The 24,058-nt window shown below is 36.6% G+C and overlaps 1 protein-coding gene across 1 annotated transcript; it reads left to right on the top strand.

The window, feature by feature from the left end:
- The first annotated feature begins 1,549 nt into the window (after positions 1-1,549).
- On the top strand, positions 1,550-23,338 carry bub3 (BUB3 mitotic checkpoint protein). Its single transcript, XM_073027635.1, has 7 exons — positions 1,550-1,675; positions 4,366-4,560; positions 8,648-8,717; positions 9,769-9,920; positions 13,941-14,099; positions 16,608-16,785; positions 22,464-23,338. Exons 2-7 carry the CDS (start codon positions 4,366-4,368, stop codon positions 22,682-22,684), a joined length of 975 nt encoding a protein of 324 aa, XP_072883736.1. The 5' UTR covers positions 1,550-1,675; the 3' UTR covers positions 22,685-23,338.
- Positions 23,339-24,058: the final 720 nt, after the last annotated feature.

Here is a 24,058-nt window from a genome sequence, read left to right as displayed (position 1 = left end):
AATATTTTGGATAAACTACAAAGGATGCTCTACAGTGCAGGAGCTGCACTGAACTGGACGCCGAATATATATTTCCAAAAGCGTTTTGATCAAAATGCGTTTACGGTATTGTACTTTTGTTCTGCTGAATGTTTGTCTTCATCACGAATACCCTATGCCTGTCTTATCTTGACCCAATAGGTAAATATGAACTTCCACCTGTATGTTGCGTAATTGCGCAGCACAGTGTAGCAATTTGCTATCCTGTTAGAATATTAGAACATATTTTTCAGTTTTTTACGACCACGCATCAAATTTTCCAGAAAGGCATTAAAGGCTATAGCACACAATACCATTTAACTATATAAATTATATTTAAATGTAGTAATATTTACTTAAAATTGAAATTCGGAAGCACCTTTAATGGACAATAATTTGCACGGGTATCGGGGAAAGAATGTCAAAGTAGTTTGAAAATCGACACAGACTCGAGGGGCCGAATGTTCGCGTGCAGAGCTGTATCAAGAAAACATCACAAGAGAACGTTATGCTTTCTATTTGCTGATTATTATTCAGTTTACTTTAACACTGTAGATTTATGGACCACTGATGTAATCCATAAATGAGCTTATATCGGAGTTGAACTCTCGATGCAATATGGAAAAGGATTTTTTATAGATTGCATCTTGCACTTCAAGAAAAAAATATCATCCCAGTAGTATTATTATTTTGTAACGTACTACGTGCATTATAGACGGCAAGTGCGTGAGGGGACAAGCAAACATAATTATGGTGATTTGAAAATAACTTCAAAATCATTTTACAGAAAATACATATTGTATAGAATTTACAGAAGATCGTGCAAATGCTTATATTCATTACTGATAGCAAATAAAACATGTTAAATTAAAGGACATGTGTTATAGACTAAATGAAATTATGACCATTCCATTCTATAAAGTACCGTGAAAGTACTTAGGAATTACATTGTGTAAAGGTAGGTTTGAATAACATCTCGGTTAAAAATGGACACAATATTATATATGTAGATAACACTTGATAAGAACCTACTCAGGTAACTTTCATCCATAATACATTTATGTTACGTTTTAATTACTTTACCCTACTGATACCGTCAATATATTATCAGTGCATTCACCACACTGCTGCAATTTCTTTAAAACTGGGAGGATTACTTCCTCCACAAGCGAATTCGAAATTATGGTAATGTTTATGAGCTTTAAATATTTGCATTAGTGTTAAAGATCTACAAATGCTAAACTTCCAGAGTAATTTAACCCTCTAAAAGAGGCAAATTATAAAGTGACATTGTTGCACCAAACTGCATTCTTAATAGATTTTCCTTTACACTATTTTCTCTTATAAAGAAGTCTTTAAATGCAACGCTCTCCTTTATTTGCAAGCTCATTTGCTCAAGCTGAAGTTGAGATTTTGCAGGTGGGGGATAAACCTGTACAGTACGAACGTGAGTCACGTGAACAGCTCACCGTGTGCGTCACATCCTCATTCCCAAACCGACGTGGGGCGCGTCAAAGCGGTCCGACTTCAAACTGGCCAATCAGAAGAGAGGGTTGCGAGTGGCGGCGACACACGAGATCAGCGGTAGCTGGAACGGCAACGCTCCGGATTTCAGTTATAAATTCAAAGGGGAGGTTAACGAGAAGGGAGCAGTGAGGTAGGTTAATGGGCATAGAATGAGACTAATATACCCTCGGTACGGCGGCGGTGTTGGGGAAGTTCTCATGCACAGTTAATGTCTGTGGAGCTGGTGTAGGCCGCAAGGCCGAGGCGGGCCGCGTCTGTGGGTGTCGGGCCTCTGGTTTTACTATCTGATCACACTTTCCCGATAAATGTTTGGTCTTTAACGGGCGCCCTCACGGTTTGGCGTTCGGCGAAACCTTTAACAAATATAGATTTGACAACAATCTTCATTCTTGTAACATTGCATGATTTTATTTTGCATAATAATAGCATTGGGTCAGGTATTGAATTGTTATTACTCCCAGTGTTCCAGCCATTGGCTGGCTTTTGAGTCATAGAGTTACACAGCACAGCTGTTCCTTCGGCCCGTCTTGTCCGTACTCCCATTTGTTTGTATTTTTACCCATATTTCCCAATCCTTTGTGATCCATTTACCTATGTCAATATATTTTAAATATTATAATTGTACCCACCTCTACAGCTTCCATTGGCAGTTATTCTATATATCTACCACTTCGTGTGTGGGCAACGTTTCCCTTGGGCTCCTCTTTAATTCTTTACCTTATCTTGTATCTGTGTTCTCTAGTCTTTGATATCACTATACTGGGAAAAGTCTAAGACCATTCAGCTTATCTATGCTTGTCATGATTTTATAACGTTAACCCTTGGCCACCAAGGCTCCAGGGGAAAGAAGTCCATCCTCTCCTTATAACTCGAGCAATCCAGTCCTGGTAACATATAGTACTTACTCTACAGCTGAGGAACTAGAACTGCATACACAACTGAATATAGTCTCATAAAAGATTCGGGCTGTTACATGTGTCCTAATCCTGTGCTTGATGTCCTGACTGACAAAGACAAGTGTGCCAAATTTTGCCTTCATTTTCAAGGAACTATATACCTGTACTCATGGGTATTGTTTATTGTGCAAGGACCTGGTTTAAATTTGCCCAAGTAAAATCTCTTGTACCTGTCTGAGTTAAATTCTCTGCTGTTCTTTAGTTCACTTCACCTATTCAACCAGATCCCATTTTAATCTCGGGTACACAATGTCATCAATCTTGTTGTGATTGGCAAAACCATGCAAACTATAGTCTCATTCTGAGGGTCAATATAGATGGCAAGAAACTGGATGCAAAAATTAAAGCAAATTTATTAGAAAATTCATACCTATCACAGTAATAACCCTGGGATTCATTTTTTTGTGGGCATACTCAGTAAATCCAAGAACCATAATAGAATCATTGAAAGAGACTGCCCACAATAGGGTGGACAAATACAAAAAAAAATAAATAAGCAATAAATATGGAGACCATGAGATGAGTAGTCCTTGAAAGTGAGTCCATAGGGAACAGTTCAATGATGGAGCAAGTGAAGTTAATCTCCTCTGGTTCAAGAGCCTCTTCACCTCTGATCTCCCAATGATGACTGGCTCATGAGCCTCCAGTTTCGTCCTGGTCGATAATCAGTTCCTTGGTCTTGCTGACATTGAGAGTGAGGTTATTTGTGTAGCACCAATTCCTGTGGTCACTGGCCTCAAAAACACAACCCTTCACTACCACGCTGTGAATCCTTCCACCAATTGGCTTGCTCATCCTAGATCCCATATGATCTAATCTTATGGTGTGGTGAGCCTGCTGTCAATTAGAATAGGACAAATTTTGAAATTTTTCCATGATTATTTTAAAACTAAGAATTGTGATCATTGTTCCCATAGTACTCCCCCCACTGTTATCTCAGTCACTTGCCCATATTAATTTCCCATTAGGCGATCCAGTGTTGCCCCCTCTGGTAGCACCGACTACATCTTGTTTGAGAAAAATTTCCTGGACACATCTAACAGATTTTACATCATCCAAGCCTTTTTCGCCCTGGCAATTCCAGTCAATATGCACAAACCTTGGGGGAAGGGCTATATCACAATCCCATCAAAGTGATCATCTCATTTCTAAGTTTCACTTTGATAGCTTCACTGGATGACAACCAAAGAACACCCAAAGTACAGCTGTGATGTAATAAAAACTGACCCTAATTAAAAGTGCAAATCCCTTCTTCTCTTTCCTCCACTTTTATTATGCCTGTAGTATGAGTATCAAGGACACTGAGCTGCCAGACCTACCCCTCCCTCACCCATGTTTTTCATAATAGGTAGAATATCCCAGTCCCAAGTACCAAATCATGCCCTGGGTTCCTCTGCCTTACCTGTCAGGCTTTTTACATTAAAATAAAAGTTTCATACTTTCTTCACTCCCTGTCAAACTCCTACCCATCCTTTCTTCGAACTTGCTTATTTTAATACTTATTTTAGCATCAACTTCTCCTTCGGCTACTTTGCATCCCATCCTCTTTCTGTTAGTTTATACCCTTCCAAGAGCAGTAGAACATCTTCCCAGCAGGATATTGGTTCACTTGCACTTTAAGTGCAGCCTGTCCATGCACGGGTCCTACCTGCTCTGGTAGTCATCTATATACTTGAAGCTGTCCTGCACCAACTCTTTAGTCACACATTTAACTGCTTCCTTCCTGTCTTACCTTGCTTGTTGTGGCATCAATAATAATTAATACAGTAAAGTAGTAATTTGTTTTGGTCGCTGTAATAATTGTCTTTTTTAATTTGTCAAATTTTAATAAAGATTGTATTGAAATATGTTGTTTTGTTTTCAGATGACTGGCTCAAATGAATTCAAGCTAAACCAATGTCCTGAGGATGGAATATCAGCTATCAAGTTCAGCCCAAACACATCTCAGTTCCTCTTGGTGTCATCCTGGGACTGTACTGTCCGTTTGTATGATATCACGTCGAATAATATGCGCCTAAAGTATCAACATTCAGCGGCTGTCCTGGACTGTGCTTTTCATGTAAGGGACTATTTTCACTTTGCTATTAAATTGTGATCAACAGATTAGTTTTGAGTAAAAGGAAACGTGTCCTCTTCAAAGTTAATGTTGAAGTCATGTGATAACAAAAAGTTCATTATTTTAATGAATTGGCTTGTGGTAATATTTTGTGTAATGTTTGTAAATAAACTCACATATGCTGTCAAATAATTTTAATTTTCTTTTGATCTATTTTTAATTCTTTTTTATGTCATGACTTTTGATTGTTGACTCCGAGTCTGTTATTTTCCATCTTCATTTTTAATTACTTTTAAAGGCACTGTTTCAAGCTTTGAGGTATACGCTCAAGTTCTAGCTTATGCTATGCTTATGTTTCAGGATTCCAAAAGTCTACAGTTTTGTGTGTGTGTGTGTGTATACTCACATGCACACACAGAGGATTCTGGTTAATTGGGACACAGTACCTTTTTGGGCCAATTAAGCTGGTGCACCAATTAGTTGAAGTTTCATGGACACAGTTTAAAAAGTATAAAAAAGACAAACTGCAGTTTAACTGAGTAACAAGTTATATATTTAAATGAAATACAGAAATTGAAACACTATTAATACTACTGCAGTACTATAAAGCTGGGTATTAGTTCTTAATAGTTATCGATGAAGAAATTCATCGTTCTCTTGATTAAGTGGATGCAACTGATGCTATTTAAAAATTGTTCACTCTAAGTATGGTGCAGTGTCTATCGACCACGTAATGCAATCGTCTGATGCCAGTTAGAAACTGTTCAGCAAGTCTTCTGCCCCAATTAGGTGACATTGTGTCCCAAATAAATAAAGGAAATCCTGGCTATTTTCTTGATTTGTTACTGTTCTTTAAGAGTTGTTCAAAATAAGAGTCTTGTATTTGGATGAGCATCTTTAATTCGGACCGTACCTTTCTTGGATAGATATATAAAAAAAAGTTAATATACATTTAGGGATTGTCTCTAGAATCATGACCAATAGTTGTATCTTAATATGAAAACATTTACTTGTTATCATGTTTGCATTTGTGAGAATTGACTTGTATGCAAATTGGTTTCAGTGCTCACTATGTAGTAACAATAACTACATTTTGAAAGATACAAAATTGCTCTGAAATTATGAAGTTACAATGAGGACATAAATAAATAAAATCAAGATTCCAAATAGACTGATCTGGGGAAATGGAAACAGTTCATATTTCAGGTCAAAGAATCTTCAATAGTTCTGTGTGACCTGTTGAATATTTTTAGCAGTTTTGTTTATTATTTCATGTTTCCAGCATCTACAGTTTGTTTTTCATTTACTGGTTAAATATGTTTTTTTCTGTATTTCAAGTGCAGAAATTCCACCTCTGATGTCTTCATTCTAATTCGGTTTACTGCTTCCAATATCATTCATGGCTTAGATTGTTTCGTTTCAGAAATCTTTTGTACTTGATTTTTTATTTTAGTACCCTGGCCTCCGAATGGGGGGCGGAATGACTCGTATGTGAACTTTGTTGTAGCTCCAAACTACCAGCTTACAGTTCTGGTATCTGTTGTCTATGTGTAAGCATATATGATGTAATCAGAATAACAAGAATTTGCCGTGTGACTAGCACCCAGTCTTTGCATATATTTTTCATTTGTTTTGTACTGTATTGTTTTTGTGTTCTATTCACCTGCAAATGTTTTGGTGCTTTGCTTATAGATAAGTTAATCTCACTCATGCAACAGTGATGCTAATTCATTTTCATTCAATACCATAAGGCATAGAAGTAGAATTAGGCCATTTGGACCATTGTCTGTTTCACTAATTGATCATGGCTAATTTATTTCTCCCTCTCAACCCCATTCTCCTGCCTTCTAGTAACTTTTTAACATCCTTACTAATCAAGAACCTGTCAACCTCTGCTTTAAATTTATCCAAAGACTTTGCCTCCACAGCCATCTGTGGCAATGAATTCTACAGATTCACCACCCTCTGGCTAGAGAAATTTCTGCTCCTCTGTTCTAAAGGAACATCCTTTTATTATGAGCCTATGCCCTATAGTCCTAGACTCTAACTTCTGTAAACACCTTTACATCCACACCATCTAGACCTTTCAATATTCAGTAGGTTCAATGGTTCAGTAGTTCAATTTAATATCAGAGAATGTATACAATCTGAAATCCTAACTCTTCAAAGGGGTTTCAATGAGAACCCCCTCCAATCTTCTAAACTCTAGTGAGTATAGGCCCAGACCATCAAACATTCCTCATTCCTCTTCATCCCTGGGTTCACTCTTAGAAACCAGCTCTGGACTCTGCACATTGACAGGACATCTTTCCTTAGGCTGCATCCACACTACGCCGGATAAATCCGTAGCAGAAGTTTTTTCTCTTTGTTTTTACCCTCCATCCACACTAAAACGGCGTTTTCGTCCCCCGAAACCAGAGCTTTTCAGAAACGCTTTCCAGGGTGGGTATTTTTGAAAACGCTATCAGACAGCAGCGTGCTATTTCATTGTTTTCTTGAACGCAACCTAACAATTTCAGAACAGATGGCAACGAGACTGAAGCCAGAAGAGTTAGAAATGTATCCACCAAATACTTTGACCCATAACTTACTGAATAAATAAGTATACTCACTTTGCCCTGTTTTCTGTCCTTGTTCGTATGAAGGTGGTTTACCTATTTATGCAAACACTTCTCTGACAATAAATGTGTAACAGCCTACATGTGTAACATTGTATGGAAATACAAGATAACACTGACACAGACATGTTTTATACATTTAACAAGGTGTTTTATTAATGCAACAGAGTTAGTTAGCTTTTCAATGTTCGTCGTCAGTCGGGTCAATCTGTCCGTGAACTCCCTGTCGGTTGCCGCCGTACACTCCAGTATTTGTTTTTTTTTAGTTTTAAGTTCTCCTGCGCGAGAGCCAACAGCTGTCTGTCGTTTAAGTTTCTCTAGTCTGTAACTGCACAAATGCGTACTTTTACAGCAAGATTCGACACCAAACATGTCGCTTGTTTTCGGTAGATGTGCCCTGCGCATGCGCAGCAGGAGGAGATTCGCCGAAATCTCCGTTTCAGTGTGGATGGAGATATTTTCAAAAATGCATAGTATGGATGCCTATCGTTTTTATGCAAAACCAGCATTTTCAAAATTATCCGGTCTAGTGTGGATATAGCCTTAGATATCCTGTCAAAACTGTTTACAATACGCCATATGTGGTCTGATCAGTACTTTCTAAGGCCTTAGCATTAAATTCTCACTTTTATATTCTAATCCTCAATGCTAACATTGCATTTGCCTTCCATACTGCAGACTCAAATTGCAAATTAACCTTCACGGAATCTGCATTAGGACCTTTGTACTTCAGAGTGCACGACCATATTCTATCTACCACTTATTTGCCAATTCTCTTAGCTTGTCCAAGTCATTCAGCAGACTCCCTGCTTCTTTAACTCTACCTTCCCCTCCACCATTCTTTGCATCATCCACTACCTTGGCCAGAAGGCCATCAATTCTATTATGCAGATCATTAACATATAATGTGGAAGTAGCAGACCAATCACCAACCCGTGCAGAAACCACTAGTCACTGGCAGCCATCTAGAAGGCCCCTTTTATTTCCATTATTTGCATTCTGCCAGTCAGCCAATCTTCTTTCCACGTTAGTACCTTTTCTGTAGCACAGTGGGTTCCTATCTTATTAAGCAGCTCATATGCAGCACCTTGTCGAAGGCCTTTGAAAATTTAAATTAACAACATTTAGCTACTCTCCTTTGATTATCCTACTTGTTAATTTCTCAAAATCTTTCAGCTTTCCAAGTACTTCCTTGGTGGTAGTGACTATACCTACTTTTGCCCTCCTGACATTTGGATTTTGGCATGTTGGTGTCTTCTACAGTGAAGACATAACAAAATACTACTTCAATTTGTCCACTGTTTCTTTGCTCTCATTACTTCTCCTTAATTGTTCCACTCGTTACAGATATTGTTTGAATTGTTAAGAATTTTCAGTATTGCTTTTGTTTCAGGTTTCCAGTACCTGGAGTTTTTAGCTTTGTATTTGGGTAATATTCAATGATTGTTAATTTTTTAATTCACTGTAAATAGGATCCAACTCATGCATGGAGTGGTGGATTGGACCTTTCTCTGAAAATGCGTGATTTAAACACAGACCAAGGTGAGAAATGTTTGTGTTAAACATGCTGCTTAAGGAGGTGCATGATGTGATAAAATACACTTTTGAAGTAGTATAGGGACAGCAGTTCTTTGGAAGATTGCTTTTCTTGAGGTTATTTTTTAATGTAATTAAAATGGGGGAATGGCTGTTTCCCCATTTTGTAAGGAGAGATGTCCTGTCAATGGGCAGAGTCCAGAGCTGGTTTATAAGAGTGAATCCTCAGGAAAGGGGTCTAAAGGTGGGAGTGGGGGGGGGGGGGTCATAGATTTAGGGTGAGAGTGGAGATGTTAAAAGAGACCTGAAGGGCACATTTTTCACACAGATGATGGTGAGTACTGTGGATTCTGGTTAAATGGGACACATCAAGACCAGTAAATTTTAGTCCAGTTAAGTGGCTGCCCCAATTAGCTAAAGTTTCATGGAAATAATTAAAAAGGTATAAAAGAAAAAAAACTGCTGTTTAACTGAGCAACATTAAATGAAATAAAGACAGATTAGAACACTATCAATACCTTTACAGTACTATAAAATTATGTATTAGTTCCTAATTATTATCGATGGAGGAATTCATGTAGAAAAGATAGAGGCAGGAAAGTTGTTTCCACTGGTAGGTGAGACTAGAACTAGGAGGCATGGCCTCAAGATTCGGGGAAGTAGATTTAGTATGGAGATGAGGAGGAACTGCTCTTCCCAGAGAGTGGTGAATCTGTGGAATTCTCTGCCCAGTGGAGGCCACCTCAGTAAATATATTTACGACCAGGTTGGACAGATTTTTGCATAGTAGAGGAATTGAAGATTATGGGGAAAAGGCAGGTAGGTGGAGATGAGTCCATGGCCAGGTCAGCCATGATCTTACTGAATGGTGCAGCAGGCTCGACGGGCCAGAAGGCCTACTCCTGCTCCTATTTGTTATGTTCTTATGTTCTTACATTGTGATACAGGTGAGTTTTTTTAAAGTTTGCTTTTCTTATAAAATACTCACAGTTTGTGACGGGGACAAAAACTTTTTTCATGTGATGTTCAGTTCAGTCAATTTTTATCTTTCATATAGAATCTATTGTGGGTTCCCATGATGCTTCAATTCGTTGCGTTGAGTACTGTCCTGAAGTGAACGTAATGGTCACTGGAAGTTGGGATCAAACAGTCAAGCTGTGGGATCCTAGAACACCTTGCAATGCTGGAACATTTGCACAACCAGAAAGGGTATGCAGTGCTGTTATAAAGTAAATGTTGAACAGTGTATAAACAAATATACGGTTGTAGTATTTTTAAGAACAAAAATGCAGGTTATTCAAAATGCGATGTTTTGTAGCCTAACTTTAGAAGTGAAAGTTGAATATTTACTTGTAGGTCTCTCTTTTGGCCTTGTACAGAAGTAAATTCATGACCTTGTTAGTGTTTAAAATACTAAATGGATGGTATGTTAGACAAACTGAGTCCTTTGTATTCTGAACACAGATTTGAAACGAGAGCAATGTTATTCAGAGATGCTACCAGAAAATATTTCTCTTTGCATGGTAAAAAAAAATCTAAAACTCTTGTCACCCAAAAAACTGTTGTAGCTGGATCAATAGACATTGTGAGTGATGTAATGGACTGGCTGGAAGGACTGATTGACGTGCTCCTGCATCTGTGTAAAATTTTGTTTGCAATGAAGTTATCTTTGATTTGGTGTATTAGAAATGATCCAAGCCTTTGCCTCAAGTAATGAGGATAATTGATTCTATTCTCATTTTCATCTGTAAAAACTTCCAAGTTGATAACTGAAATGTGTTTTAGATTAGGGTAAAGTTTTGTTTCCTAGTGTTGAATTATTTTAATTATGGAGATAAAACACGTGGAATTTGAACACATCGGGAAAATGTTGCAGATGTAAAGGAGCACAAAGAGCAATAAGGTTGTTCGTGTCACTTAGCACTAAGGAAGTTTATTTGACTTAACATATCTTCATTTTTTAAGGTGTTTTAATGAGCTGAATAATGCCTTTGTCTGGATGACTAGAGAATTTAATCTTTTTCCAAGTAGTCTAGAATCTTATTATACATGTTAAATCTTAATGTAACACTGGAACCAGGATAACCCTTTGCATTACTTCTTGTTCCCCTTTTTTTCCATACAAGATATGATGTAAAAAGTAGATTGGTATTTGTATTGTAGACCCTTAAATGATACCAGCACAGAAATACATTTTAAGTTCTCTTGAAATAATTTTCACCTTTTGCTAGTAGTAATATATAGACCAGTTTCAAATCTTGAGATAGTATAGTGTTAAGAAGTTAACCTCCTGCTCTAAGCACCCTATTACTACATCATTATTTGCTGCAATATCTACTAACTGACCATGAAACTATTCCATTACTCTTAGCCTAATTTTTTTTAGTAATATCTTTGTTTAGTGAAAATAGCTTGTGGTGAATGAGTGTATGATTTATAGCATGTTAGGTTCCAAGAGCCAGTGATGAATCTGTGACAGAATGGAGTGGAACAGACAGGCATTGTCGATGAAACTGTTTATTGGTTCACTGGGATTCATTATGGCATCAGTTTTTTTATCTGATTGAGTAATACTATTTCTGATGAATGTGTTCACAGAGTAGACTGGCAGAATCTGCATGACCCATCAGTTCTATCATTTGATTTATGAGTGCGTAGGAGTTGGCAATATCAAACTTGCAATGCGGAAAATACCTGACAACCAGTATTTCAAAGATGCACGTGCAATACATGTAATTCAAACTGTTGATACAAATTGCAAGCTTGAATTCGGCAAAATCACTTTTAAAACTCTTAATACAGGATGTGTATGGAAGCTTAACTGCAGTGCATGATGTGGCTTTAGTCTTGAAGCTACTTACAAATTTGAGCATTAGCAAATTTTTTTAACTGGGGCCTGTTGACTCTGGATTTAGTAATGCAGACTGAAGAATGACATTCAGATCCAATTGTACATGCTGGAGAAAAAAGGTGACTTGGGGATGATGCAGTGTCTAATCTTCACTGTGTAGATATTTGCGAAGTCCGAAGAGGTTAACTTCACTGCTATATTGTCTGGATTTTAGCTTTCATTAATAAAAAATAAAATTAGAAATTGTTTACTGTGGTTCATCACTATCAGTTACATGACTATTTGGGAATAGTAAAATAGGAGGTACTCAGTCTATTTAGGAGGCAGTGCTTCCTCCTAATGCTTTTATTACATCAAAATAAAATGGAACAGCAAGAAAGGCACTGGGGTATTTCTGAGGGAAGAAGTGTTGGATATACACAGTATCCTGTCCACGTGCATTTCACTGTTTAATTTGATGTACATGTGACAAATAAAAGTAATCTTAAATTTCCTCAAGCTGCTATCTTGGTTTTTCATTAGGTCTTTCTATTTGGAAAGTATTTCTCCATGTTTGTTAGTAACCCTCAAGTTACTTCCCTGCTGTTGTCCTTGTCTTTACTGTTTTATTTTAAATTGAAGCCAACAGAAGGTCCATGAGATCACTAGTTTTAATTCTGCTTTCTCTTTTTGCTATCTCTGCACATTTAAATGTCATTTTTTTCAATTTATTTCTTTTTGAATTTTCCTGTTTTTACGCAGTAGTTGTTTTAATGAAACTGAATCTGAACTTTCACTGCAAATTTTTGCTGTTCGTCATCATCCCTGCTGGCTGGTGGCATAGTGACTTCGGAGCAAAGGCTCCCGAGTTCGAATCCAGCCGGCTCTCTTGCATGCTTTCCATCTGTGTTGGGTTGAGTGTCGAGCTAGCAACCCTGCCTCGTAAAAACAAGAAAGCCTGCTTAAAAACGCCGTCACGACGGCGTCCCGATAAGTCCACTCAGAGATAAGGGCTTTCTCCTTCTCCTTCTCCTCCTCTTCCTCTTCCTCCTTTGATTAATTGCATATTCAGGTTCATGAACGTTCATTTTATACCAACATGGTAGATATTTGTTTATCATTTAGTTTCTGTCTGTTGCTTATAGGTGGTACTAAATGACTTGAAACTTAATGCCTTTGACCCTCACACATCTTTTTTCCCCATGTACATCTCATTAATTAGCCTGCTAATCTTGCCTGTGATGTATTCTAGTATTTAGTGACGGTATTGGGAGACGCTAGGTGTTAGCTAAAATAAATGAATTGCTGCATACAAGTTTGTTTGAGGAAGTTGAAAGTGAAAACTGAAGTGGAAAGTTTGTCCCCAGTGTATTTCAGTTGTGAGTACTCCAGAAACTTCTTTAATGATTTACAAGGCAACAAAGCAGAACTTAACTGAAGATATCAAATTGTGTAACAGTATTGGTAATGTGAAAGACTGAGGCTGTGTATTGTTGCCTTTTAAAAATATATTTGGATAGTTACACAATGAATGCGTATTGATTTCGGACAAATGTATAAGGATAAGGTTGACTGAGCATTGATGAGAAGACAGTAAGGATTGATTATTGCTTGGTCGTGGTTTTCTCTTAAGTGCGTTGCTGACCACTGCATGGACCTTCCACAACCCAGTCAATCAAATATGCTGGAATTTGACTGTCCCATCAACTTTGCCATCTCCTGGTAGAAATCTAAATTATGGGTTAATAAGAAAAAAATGTTTTGCAATATTCTCCTGAAAATTAAATGGTAACTTTTATCAATTATCAATAAAACAACTGTCCCCTGTGATAAGAATGATGCTTCCACTTGAAAGCATCAAATGAAACAAGTAGTGGAAAATTAACTACAAGAATGTTATCTGATGTGGCAGAAAAGCAGTGCATTGTGAAACCATAAAGGATGTGTGTTCGATTTGCTTTTATTGAAGACTCCCATGTAAGTTGAATACACTAACATCAATCACTTTAAGCACTCAGTATTTTGTAAGTATTTGTTTTAATTGAAAAACTTTATGAATGGACTCTTAAAGGAGAGATGTGTATTTTTTGTGTGCTGAATAACAATATTTTCTATCAAGCTCAGTGAATGGCACGCAGTAATTTTAAGCTTAAATTTAAGCTATCAAGTGTAGTTTACTTCATATGCTACATCCTTTTATTGGATGACTTGCTAAAACCAATTAGCTTCAGATTATTGCCATCAATATCAGGCAAAGAGGATGCTAAATTTATCCTATCTTTCTGGGCTCTTAAAACCTAGCATAAAATGTGGAAGCATTTCCATCTCTATTACCTGTATGTACTTATAAGGGAAAATAGTTGAGCTTTTTAACCTTCTCCCCATACCCTCAATTTTAGGTGTACACTCTTTCTGTGTCTGGTGATCGTCTAATTGTTGGAACAGCTGGCCGCCGTGTGCTGGTGTGGGACTTGAGGAACATGGGCTACGTACAGCAAAGGAGAGAATCTAGTCTCAAGTATCAGACCCGCTGTATTAGAGCATTTCCAAATAAGCAGGTAATATCCATGTTTAACAGTGTTATTTGTATTCTTTAAGTTCAACCTTTTATTATAGTTCAATGTAAACTGAATATTCCACGTCTGAAATATTCTTGGGAAAAGGATGAGAAGCATTTTGATCATTTAAGATCAGTGTATCCACCTGCTTATAATGACACATCTTATTCCTCCTCCCTCATCATGCTGCTACCTGGCTAAAACCTCGCCCAAACAAATAATATTAAAACTAAACTAAAACTATTTAGTATAATTAAATAGTATAACTTTTTAATATTAAAACTATTAAAATTAATCAATTTTTTTTTACATTTTGTACTACTGTAAGGGATTGTTTTTCTCTTCTGATCTTACCAAGTTTCCTTTGAAATCTGGTAACAACCTCATTTACAACACAGGAGGCTGTACATCTTATATCGCTTGCTTAAAATGTGGTAATCATATTTATCAGCACTCAGTCGCATAGTTTGTAGGATCATGTGGTTTTCCAGTCATTTTTTTTAAATGTGATGAAGTCTTTTGATTCCACTGCCCTACTGAAGGTGATTTCTAGATGCCCATCTCTTCAATGAATTTTTCAACTCTTCTGTATTTCTAACAATCAATTTTCATTCATGTCCTTTAGTAAATGGTCTCTTTGTTAAATGAAATTGATCCTTATTACTTACCCTACCTAGCTTCTCATTGTTTTATGCACTAAGGTAATTCTCACTTCAGTGTCCTTTCATCCAAAGTAAACAAATCCACACAAGACAAACTGATTTCTTAGTTATAATTCTCCAGGCTTTGTAAGATATTCACACATCCTCTCAAGCTGTCAAATCCTTCCTGTATTGGGATTGCAACTTTTCATAAAACTTCGGTCAACTACGATCTAACTAAAGTACAGTTCTACATCTTTTCCAAGCCCTTGCCATCTTTAACTCTCTGTGGGGTATGGTGGATAGAACCAAAACTTAGAAGTGTTTTCATAAGCAAAGTTTTGTGTAGTCCAGTGTTACATACAGAGGTCCTTAGCGATACTGATAATTTACCTTTACTGTAGGATAGCTACATCAAGCTTCTGCATTTTATGAAAGATCAACTGTTACTCTTAAAGGCTTTTTCAATAGTTTCTTCCAAATGCATTCCAACATAATTGCGCACTAAAGTTTTGCGTCCTGTACTAGTGGGTCTCTTTCATCCATTTCATTTTCAGTGTGGTTATTTTCGTAATTTCATTTCATTGCTTGGGAGGCAATAGTGGTTTATTGGAGTTATTGGCCAAATTATGATTGTTACCTGCTATTCCAGAGCTTTGACAAAATTGGTTTGTTTCTGTTAGAAAAATCAGTCTTGATTTGTTGAAGTATTTCATTAGGCCCATTGGTGCTCAGGAAGGTGAAATTTTAAAAATAGTTTTTAATGTTAATGTGCATGAAAACTATAAGTTGTCAGTAGCCAATCTGGTGACAGCCATATTGACTTTTTTGTTGTTGCTTCCACAAGCTGTATTAGAGGAAAGCTAATTGATGTTAGATTAGAAAAGCTACCCAAATGATGGCTCAGTTTAACAATGTATGTCTGGAAGTGTATGGTCATGCACTTTGGTAGAAGAAATGAGAGTGTTGACTATTTTTAAATGGAGAGAAAATACACAGACTGAGATGCAAAGGGACTTGGGAATCCTTGTGCAGGATTCCCTAAAGGTTAATTAGCAGGTTGAGTTTGTGGTGAAGAAGGCAAATGCAATGATAACATTCAATTCAAGAGGACTAGAATATAAAAACAAGGATGTAATGTTGAAACTTTATAAATCACCTGTAAGGCCTCACGAGGAGTATTGTGAACAGTTAGGGCCCCTTATCGTAGAAAGGATGTGCTGAAACTGGGGAGGGTTCAAAGGAGGTTCACCAAAATGATTCCAGGATTGAATAATTGAATAAGGAAAGGCCTTGATAGAGTGGATGTGAAGAGGATATTTCCTCTGGTGGGAGTCTATAAGACCAAAGGACTCAGCTTCAGAATAGTGGGGTGACCTTTTAGAACGGAAATGAGGAGGAATTTCTTTAGCCAGAGGGTGATGAATCTGGAATTCTTTGCCACATGCATCTGTGGAGGCCAAGTCTTCATGTATATTTACGGCAGAGGCTGATTCTTGATTGGTCAGGGTATGAAGGTATAAGGGGAGAAGGCTGGAGATTGGGGCTGAGAAGAAAATTGGATCAGCTGTGATGAAATGGCAGAGCAGGCCCGATGGGCCATATGGCCTAATTCTACTCTATCTTATTGTCTTATGATCTTAACAGATCTGTATGCAGGCAGGTGAGCAAAATTTCAAGTGATCCTGCTCTATTTACACTGTGTATGTATAATCTGTTACCTGCATTTTTAATACTCCTCTGTATTTAGACTAAATTATGAATGGATTCTCTTGCAATTTCTTGAAATCATAAGATTTTGGGAGGGTTAATGAAAAGCTTTGAGTCTAGTTTGTATAATCTGTGCATTGTGTATCATCTTTTTTAGGGCTATGTTCTTAGTTCAATTGAAGGACGTGTTGCAGTGGAGTACCTTGATCCTAACCCAGAAGTACAGAAGAAGAAGTATGCTTTTAAATGTCATCGATTGAAAGAGAACAACCTTGAACAAATTTATCCAGTCAATGCCATTTCATTCCACAGTGTTCATAATACATTTGCTACAGGTAAGATATAACTTTAAAAAGTTATAAACTTTACTAAAGTATATCCTCTAACTTTAGGATCAAATCTCAACTTTTCGATTAATTGTGGCCAGTTTTAAAAAGCAGTTATTTTTTATACCATTTCAGTCTCAATATGTGAATAATATTGTGTGCAGATTTCTATTTGTTCTAAGCCTGATTGCTGTTGCTTAGGTTCCCCATCTAGCTTTTTATTTCCCCATTAAAGGATATATGGCAGAATTGATTTGACTTGTGTACTGAAAGCTTTGTAGCTTCTGGGTTATTTTCCATATCTGCTGTGCTTTCTTCAAAATGCTAGCAATCAAAGGTGGGTTTTAGAATGTTAATACTTTTCAGTTTATTTTTGAATTTATTCTCCTAACCATATGAGCAGTATCAAATCTCAATGATTTAGACACAAGAACCCAGACTTGTGAAATTTGCTAATTTTTGGTAAATTATGCCTAAACTATTTGGAAGCATTTTAATCTCAAGGATGTGAAATATAAACAATAGAGCAGAGGTTGCGAACCTTTTTGAAAGAGTGTGCCCAAATTGACAATAATCAAAAAAAAAATTATCTCACGCCCCCTGGTAATTTTGAGCAGATTAATAAATTAGTCACAACTCTGAATATTCATAAGGAAAAGGATGAGTCCTGTTGCTTATTTATGTGTTTTACTATTAATAAAAGTGTAACAGAGACAAATTGAAATAAATGAAGCATTTTCAAAAACCTGTTCAAAAATTAATAATACTTTTTCAAAAACAATTTAAAAATAACATCATTTCTAAATAGTATTGTAATTGTAGCCATTTAGTATCCAAATTTTGCTGTGTACACCAGGTCTGTGAGGATTTCAAAGCTTAGATAATTTGTTATAATATGCAATAAATTAACTTGGCTAGTAATTTGCTGATGGCATATTGGAATAGCATTTTACATTCTTCATTAAATATTCCAAAGAATAGTAGCTAAAATGCATCTAGATATAATAAAGCAGTGCATTTTAAAATTACCCCTGATGCTTTGTGTGCTTTGCTTAAACAAAAGAAATCCGAATGTTCAGTTTAAATACGTTGAAATTTGCAAGTCATAACTAGTTTTTAAAATGGATATTTAAGCAGCATAACATTCCTGTTGACAATTGTGGGTAAAGTTCAATTTAGGATGTGAAGGGAGTTGTCTAAAATTCAGATTTTCTTAGTATAAATCATATTGGAATGTAGTTGCTGATAGTAATTTTAGAGACTGAATTTGATGATGCTATCGTTAATGTGAACAGATTAATTAATTTAAAGCAGCAGACTTTTGAACTGGTTGAGAGGTGTGGTTAGTAAATTACTAGGAGATTGCCAGTGACCACCAGGTTAGGTGCAGATTACAGCTCGATTAGCGAGTGTGTAGCACATTGGACCTTGTGCTGGCTCAGAGTTAAGCCAATGACATTTGGGGAAAATATCAGAATGGTATTTAAGGTATGACTAAAGTTAAAATTTCAGATAATTCCAGAATATCAATGGAGATTTTGAGAGCGGTAACACTATTGGGAAAGGGATTTACACATGCTCTTCATGAGAGGGTATGTTTCCTAGACCCTCTGGTTTCTTTCCATGTACCAAGGATGTACTGGTAGGTAACTCCATGAGAAAATGGCAAAATAAATCAAGTGAAGTATTTTGTGGTGGTACAGAAAAATAAAGGAACGGGAATAGGGCGAATGGTTCTACCCAGAGAGGAAGTAAGAGCAGCTTGTAGAATGGTGCGAGTTCAACAACTTAAGCCCCAACAAGACAAGGCTAAAGAGATAATTGTGGTCTTTAAGGAAGGTGCAGACTGACCACTCAGCATTGTTCATAAACAGCTCCTCCATGGAGTGAGTTAGGAGCACCAAGTTTCTGGGAGTGAACATGATAGACAATTTTCACCTGGTCCCTCAACACCACCTCAACAGCAGCTTCTGCACTTCTTCAGGTGAGCAAAGCACTCCTCCCCCCATTTTAACCAATTATCCTGACCAGCTGCATCACCTTCTGGTATGAGAATTCCAAGGCATCTGACTGCAAGACCTATAAAGGATTGCTGAGAGGATCATTGGGGTCTCTCTTCTACCCATCTGGAGTGCTGCATACACTGAGCCCTTAGTGTTGTTAAGGATCCCTCCATCTATCTCACAATTTCTTTGACATCCTTTGTCAGGCAGGAGGTGCTGTAGCATTTGGACAAATACTGTTGGTACCCGAGGAAGAAGCTGTTTCCCAAATAGCTTCTTCCCTCAGGCTGTGAGACTACTGAACTCCCAGCCACCACCCAGATCTCATCTGAAGTAAAATTATACCGTATACTTTTTTAGCTTGTTTTGTAAATATACCTTATGCTAAATGTTCTGGAATATTTAATTTATTGATTTATTTGTGGTAGTAATTACTTTGTGTGTCAGTTACCTTGGTTCAAAGGAACATTGTTTCGTTTGGTGATGTACATGTATACAGTTGAGTAACAATAAACTTGAACTTTCCTCTGACAACTGACAGCCTGATGGACTGAATGGTCACCTAATATGACAGCACTGCTCATTCATTTCTAACCTCCAGTGCTGTCTGTAAGGAGTTTACCTTTTCTCCTTTGATCATGTGGGTATAGACCCCCTGGTTTTCTTTGACATGCTAAATGCATGAGGTTGGCACAAATTCCCACTTGTACATGGGTAAATAGTAAAATCTAGGAAGTTGGCATTTGTAGGAATCAGATAAAACTTGTAGGGGAATGCAATTCTTTGTGAGCATGCATGTACTTGAAAATGGCTTCCCACGCAGTATAGCAATAAGTGCAGCACATGGGCAGAGACTACCGGTAATTGATTTTTTGATGAGTTGCAAATGGAACTGAAACCCTAAATTTGCAAATATGGCCATTACTCGTTCTTCTATTAGAAAGAAACTCATGAAGCAGAAAGAGGTGATTGGGCTTAGTTCTCTGCCCTGAAGAATATGTTCTGTCCTGAGATTAAAACAAATTATTCTTAACAAGCACGTCTATATCCCACTATCCTAAATATGACTCTATCCAGTGGACTAGTTTCATTTTGATTTCCAATGATGTTGTCTTTACTAGAGACATTTATGTAAAGGGAAAAAAGATCACTTGAGGTTGATTCTTTCGTTCTCATTTGGTTCCAAGTATTCATAATGTGGCAGTTGGTTCAGTTAGGTTATTACTAAATTTTGTTCCTGGTATACTTTATGCATTTTAGAGTATAGATGCTGGTGTATCTGTTGTGGAACTGGTGGGTGAGGAGTGGAACTAAGACTGAAGACTATCTTTGCTTAAAGCCAGAATTTTAAAGCCAGTGTAGCATTTCCTTTATTTGATGCATTTTTATAGGAAAAGAGTTGACTGAAGTTATAAGATGGGAACCATAGTAGGGTACTGGGTTTCATGGCATGTGATAGGAACCAAAAGAGGGTACTGGCCAACATGAGTTAGATGAAAGTGCTTGCAAATTCTTCTGCCTTTTTATGTACACTTACTGCTGTCATACAGTATAGAATCTCATACTGTGCCCACACGCTGTAACGGCAAATCTCTGCCATGCTCGATGGATTAGCTTGATCTAGCAGTTGGCCCTGTGAAATCTATGGTGTAAGGTTGCTAATTGTTAATGGAATTTTGATCTAATGGAAAACAGTATAGATCGAAAATTGAGGAACTTTAAAAATACAGGAAAGCAAGGAAACAAGATAAATTCAGTGTTTTTAGGGTTTATGGCATATGATAAATAAAACTCAAAATTGCAGATGCTGGAAATTTGAGATAACGTCAGAAAATGCTGGAAACATTCATCAGGTCCAGAATTGTTGTGAAAAGAGAAATACTAGAACTGGGAAAGTAAGTAAACTAGTTTCAATTTGCAGAGGAAAAGATGGATAGGACAAAGGGAATACCTCTGCAAGGATGAAGCCAGGGTTGCTATGGTGACATTAATGAAGCCATCTGTTTGATGGTCTAATGAGGACTGAGAGAAAGCAGAGGCTGTGAAAAGCAGCTCAGAGCTGTTGTGGTAAACTGAAACTAAAAGGGTAATGTTGAAAATGGGCTGCGGGTCTGGCAGACTGGAGAAAGAAAAACAGTTAATTTTGCAGATGGATAACCAGCAGAATTAAAGAGGAAAATAGATATATTGGTAATCTTGAAGTCTTAAATGTAGGAAATTAAAGAACAGTTTTAAAAATTTTATTATCTGATGATACTGTAATTATACTATAACAGACTGGACATTTTAAAGAGTTTATGCGTAATTTGCTGACAATGGGCAAAAACCAGCTTATAGGAATGTGCTAATTATCTAGCACAAGTTTTAAAAAAAAAACTATGAAATAGCTGCCTGCAAACAACTGGCCTTGTACCCAGAAATTAATCACATTACAATCTTTATGTAAATTAGGCAGTTGTGAATTTCCAAGAAGACTCCCAAAATGAAGTTTGTTCTTGCTCTAAGGACATTAATGGGCAATTTCTTAAAGCTTTAGAACTTTTTATTTACTTACAAAATACTGATTTTTAGCAAAGTAACCAGCAAATAATGGTAGTGTGGTTTTTAATTTTTCAGTATTTAAAAGATGATTTGCTTCTGGGTATATTTTCACCAAACCGCTTAAATGTATTAACTGAAGCAGAATCTTAAAATAAATCAAATTAGAGATGCTGCATATTTGTGCTAGTGTTTGGCACAATTAATCATTCAATGTACTCAAATAGATCTTTCAGGAATCGAGAGAGAAGAGCAATTGAAATTTAATGTACTCAGATTGTTATTTGTACCCAGAGCAGAAACAAATTTCCCTACTGTTTCATTACTTGTCTGAATAGGTGGACAACAATGTCTTGATGACTAACCATCTTGAGCATTTACAAAAGCCCCATAACTTTGAAAGTAACCTTTGTTTAATTTTCGGAGTGACAGATCTTGATGCTGATGATCTGGAAGACAAAATAGATTACAGCAGATGGGGCAATTTTGGAACATTTCTGAACACATTCAGTCTGGAATACTGTGTTTATTCATTCATGGAATGGGACATCATTGGAATAATTGTTCACCCTTGTTGCCCTTGGAGATATCTGCTCAGTACCTTAATATCTAAGAAGCCTTTTTAGGTTATGTTTCTGTGTTTTTATCATTGATCTAAATGTTATAAATTATAGCTTTTAGTCTGCAAATGAAAGTCATGAGATTAGTGGAAATGTGTATATTTTAGAAATCTATAAATGCAAAAAATTGGACAAGAAATGGACTATTTGACCCTTTGAGTCTGCGCCACCATTCAATGCAGTCATGGCTTAAATGCAGCGAGTGCTTGGTTTACATTGAAAACTGATGAACTAAGCAGGATTAATAGAAATTTTTTGTTTTTTTTACAAATGGGAGTTTCTAACTCTTGTGTTTGACAAGTGATATTGTGCTAAAGCACTTTATTTAGAGCAGTAGATTTCAAATAAGACTGATGGAGATTTCAAATGAAGCTTGAGCTTATTTAATACAGTATATTGACCTTTTAAATGTTTTAGAAGTCTCACCAACTTGGTGGCCATCAAATCAAACTAACAGACATATTTAAAGCAGTGTTTTAAGTATAAGAAATGTAGCAGTAATTTACAGCAAACTTTTTTTATTTAGGTGGCTCTGATGGATTTGTGAATATCTGGGATCCTTTCAATAAGAAAAGATTGTGTCAGTTCCACCGCTATCCCACCAGTATTGCATCGCTTTCCTTCAGCAATGATGGCTCTGCTATTGCAATAGCATCATCATACATGTATGAAAAAGGTGAAATAGAACACCCTGAAGACACTATCTATATTCGGCAAGTGACAGATGCGGAAACAAAGCCCAAGTGAGTTTCTCCTCAGCTGGCTTTTATCCTTTCTACCATTTGTCCAAACATTTATTAATTTTTCTAATTTCACGAAAGAAATTGATGTTGAGTAGATAACACAGTTGCTAGCAGAGCTAGTATTGATTTTATCTTGTTCTCCCAAGCTTTCAATATCCGTTGGATGATAGACGTCATATTGATAAAAATGTGCCTACTTGTTTTCTCAGACAGTATGTCAAATGTATCTTTTTGTGTAATGTTGCTTAGAACAAATGCCTGGTCTTTTACATTAGAAATATTCTCTCATTTTCATTCTTCTGTGTAACATTGTTCAATTATGGAAGACTCAAACATTGAAATGTGTGCAATTTTCAGCAACGATAATTATAAACAGCTATTCAAATTGCAATGTGCGAAATATTTCAGCTGCTCAGAAATGCTGATTCTTGGTCTAGCTGAAAGTTCATCAGACATCCAATCTGAATTTCTGTGGCAGAAGACCGAAAAGATGACAAATAGCTATCTACCATAATTCTTCATGTTTTAACCAATTGTAAATAAACTTATTTCTGAGGTTGAAGCATACTCAAATTTCCCTTTCAAGTTCATTTGTATGCATTTATTTTGTACCTTTTTAATGTTTAAAATTTCAATAAAAGATATTAATAAAAAGTGATTTTTTATTTGAGGGTTTCTGTATTTCTGATTTAAGTGCTGAATTGTACACATAATATCAATGGAGACAGATGCAGATACATAATAAGACATTTGACACTTTGCCTGATTGTAAGCTTGATTTTCTCAAGCCTTTCTTGAAAAGTATTAAAGGGTTAATCTGCATGAAACTTGCTTAAAAGTCAATAAATTCTAGGATTTGGAAGATTAATAAGTTAATAGAAAAGTAAGGAAGAAAATAGCAGAAAACCTATCTACAGAAATGGGATTTTGTAATTATAGATGAAAATATACCTGAAGCCACTTGAACAATATAATCAACTGCTTGGGTAACAATGCTAGTCCTCCAGAACAGTATGAGGTGTTTTCATTAGGTGGAACTACTGCAGAAGCAACTGGGCTTCGTATCTGCAAACCTTGCACATGATTTCTAAGCTTCCTATTCTGCCTCTAGGTGATACCAGCTGTGCTGCCTGGCTTGAGGACCCTTGTTGAGATGCTGGAAGAGGTTGTATAGGATAGCTTGACATTTCTAGATCTTTGTGACCAATTAGTTATTTTCCAGTTGGGGAATGGAAAGACAAAAGAAAAGATAAAACAGAATTTTATTGGTGTTTATTTTATGATCAGCTTCAACATATGTCTGATGAAGGAATATCATAATCAAAAAATCCATTTAGCAGACTCCATATCCTATTTTTGGCCAAGCTGATTTTATAAT

The sequence above is a fragment of the Hemitrygon akajei genome, chromosome 23 (assembly GCF_048418815.1).
Source record: "Hemitrygon akajei chromosome 23, sHemAka1.3, whole genome shotgun sequence".
NCBI lineage: Eukaryota > Metazoa > Chordata > Chondrichthyes > Myliobatiformes > Dasyatidae > Hemitrygon > Hemitrygon akajei.
This window is presented reverse-complemented; position numbering and strand designations above follow the sequence as displayed.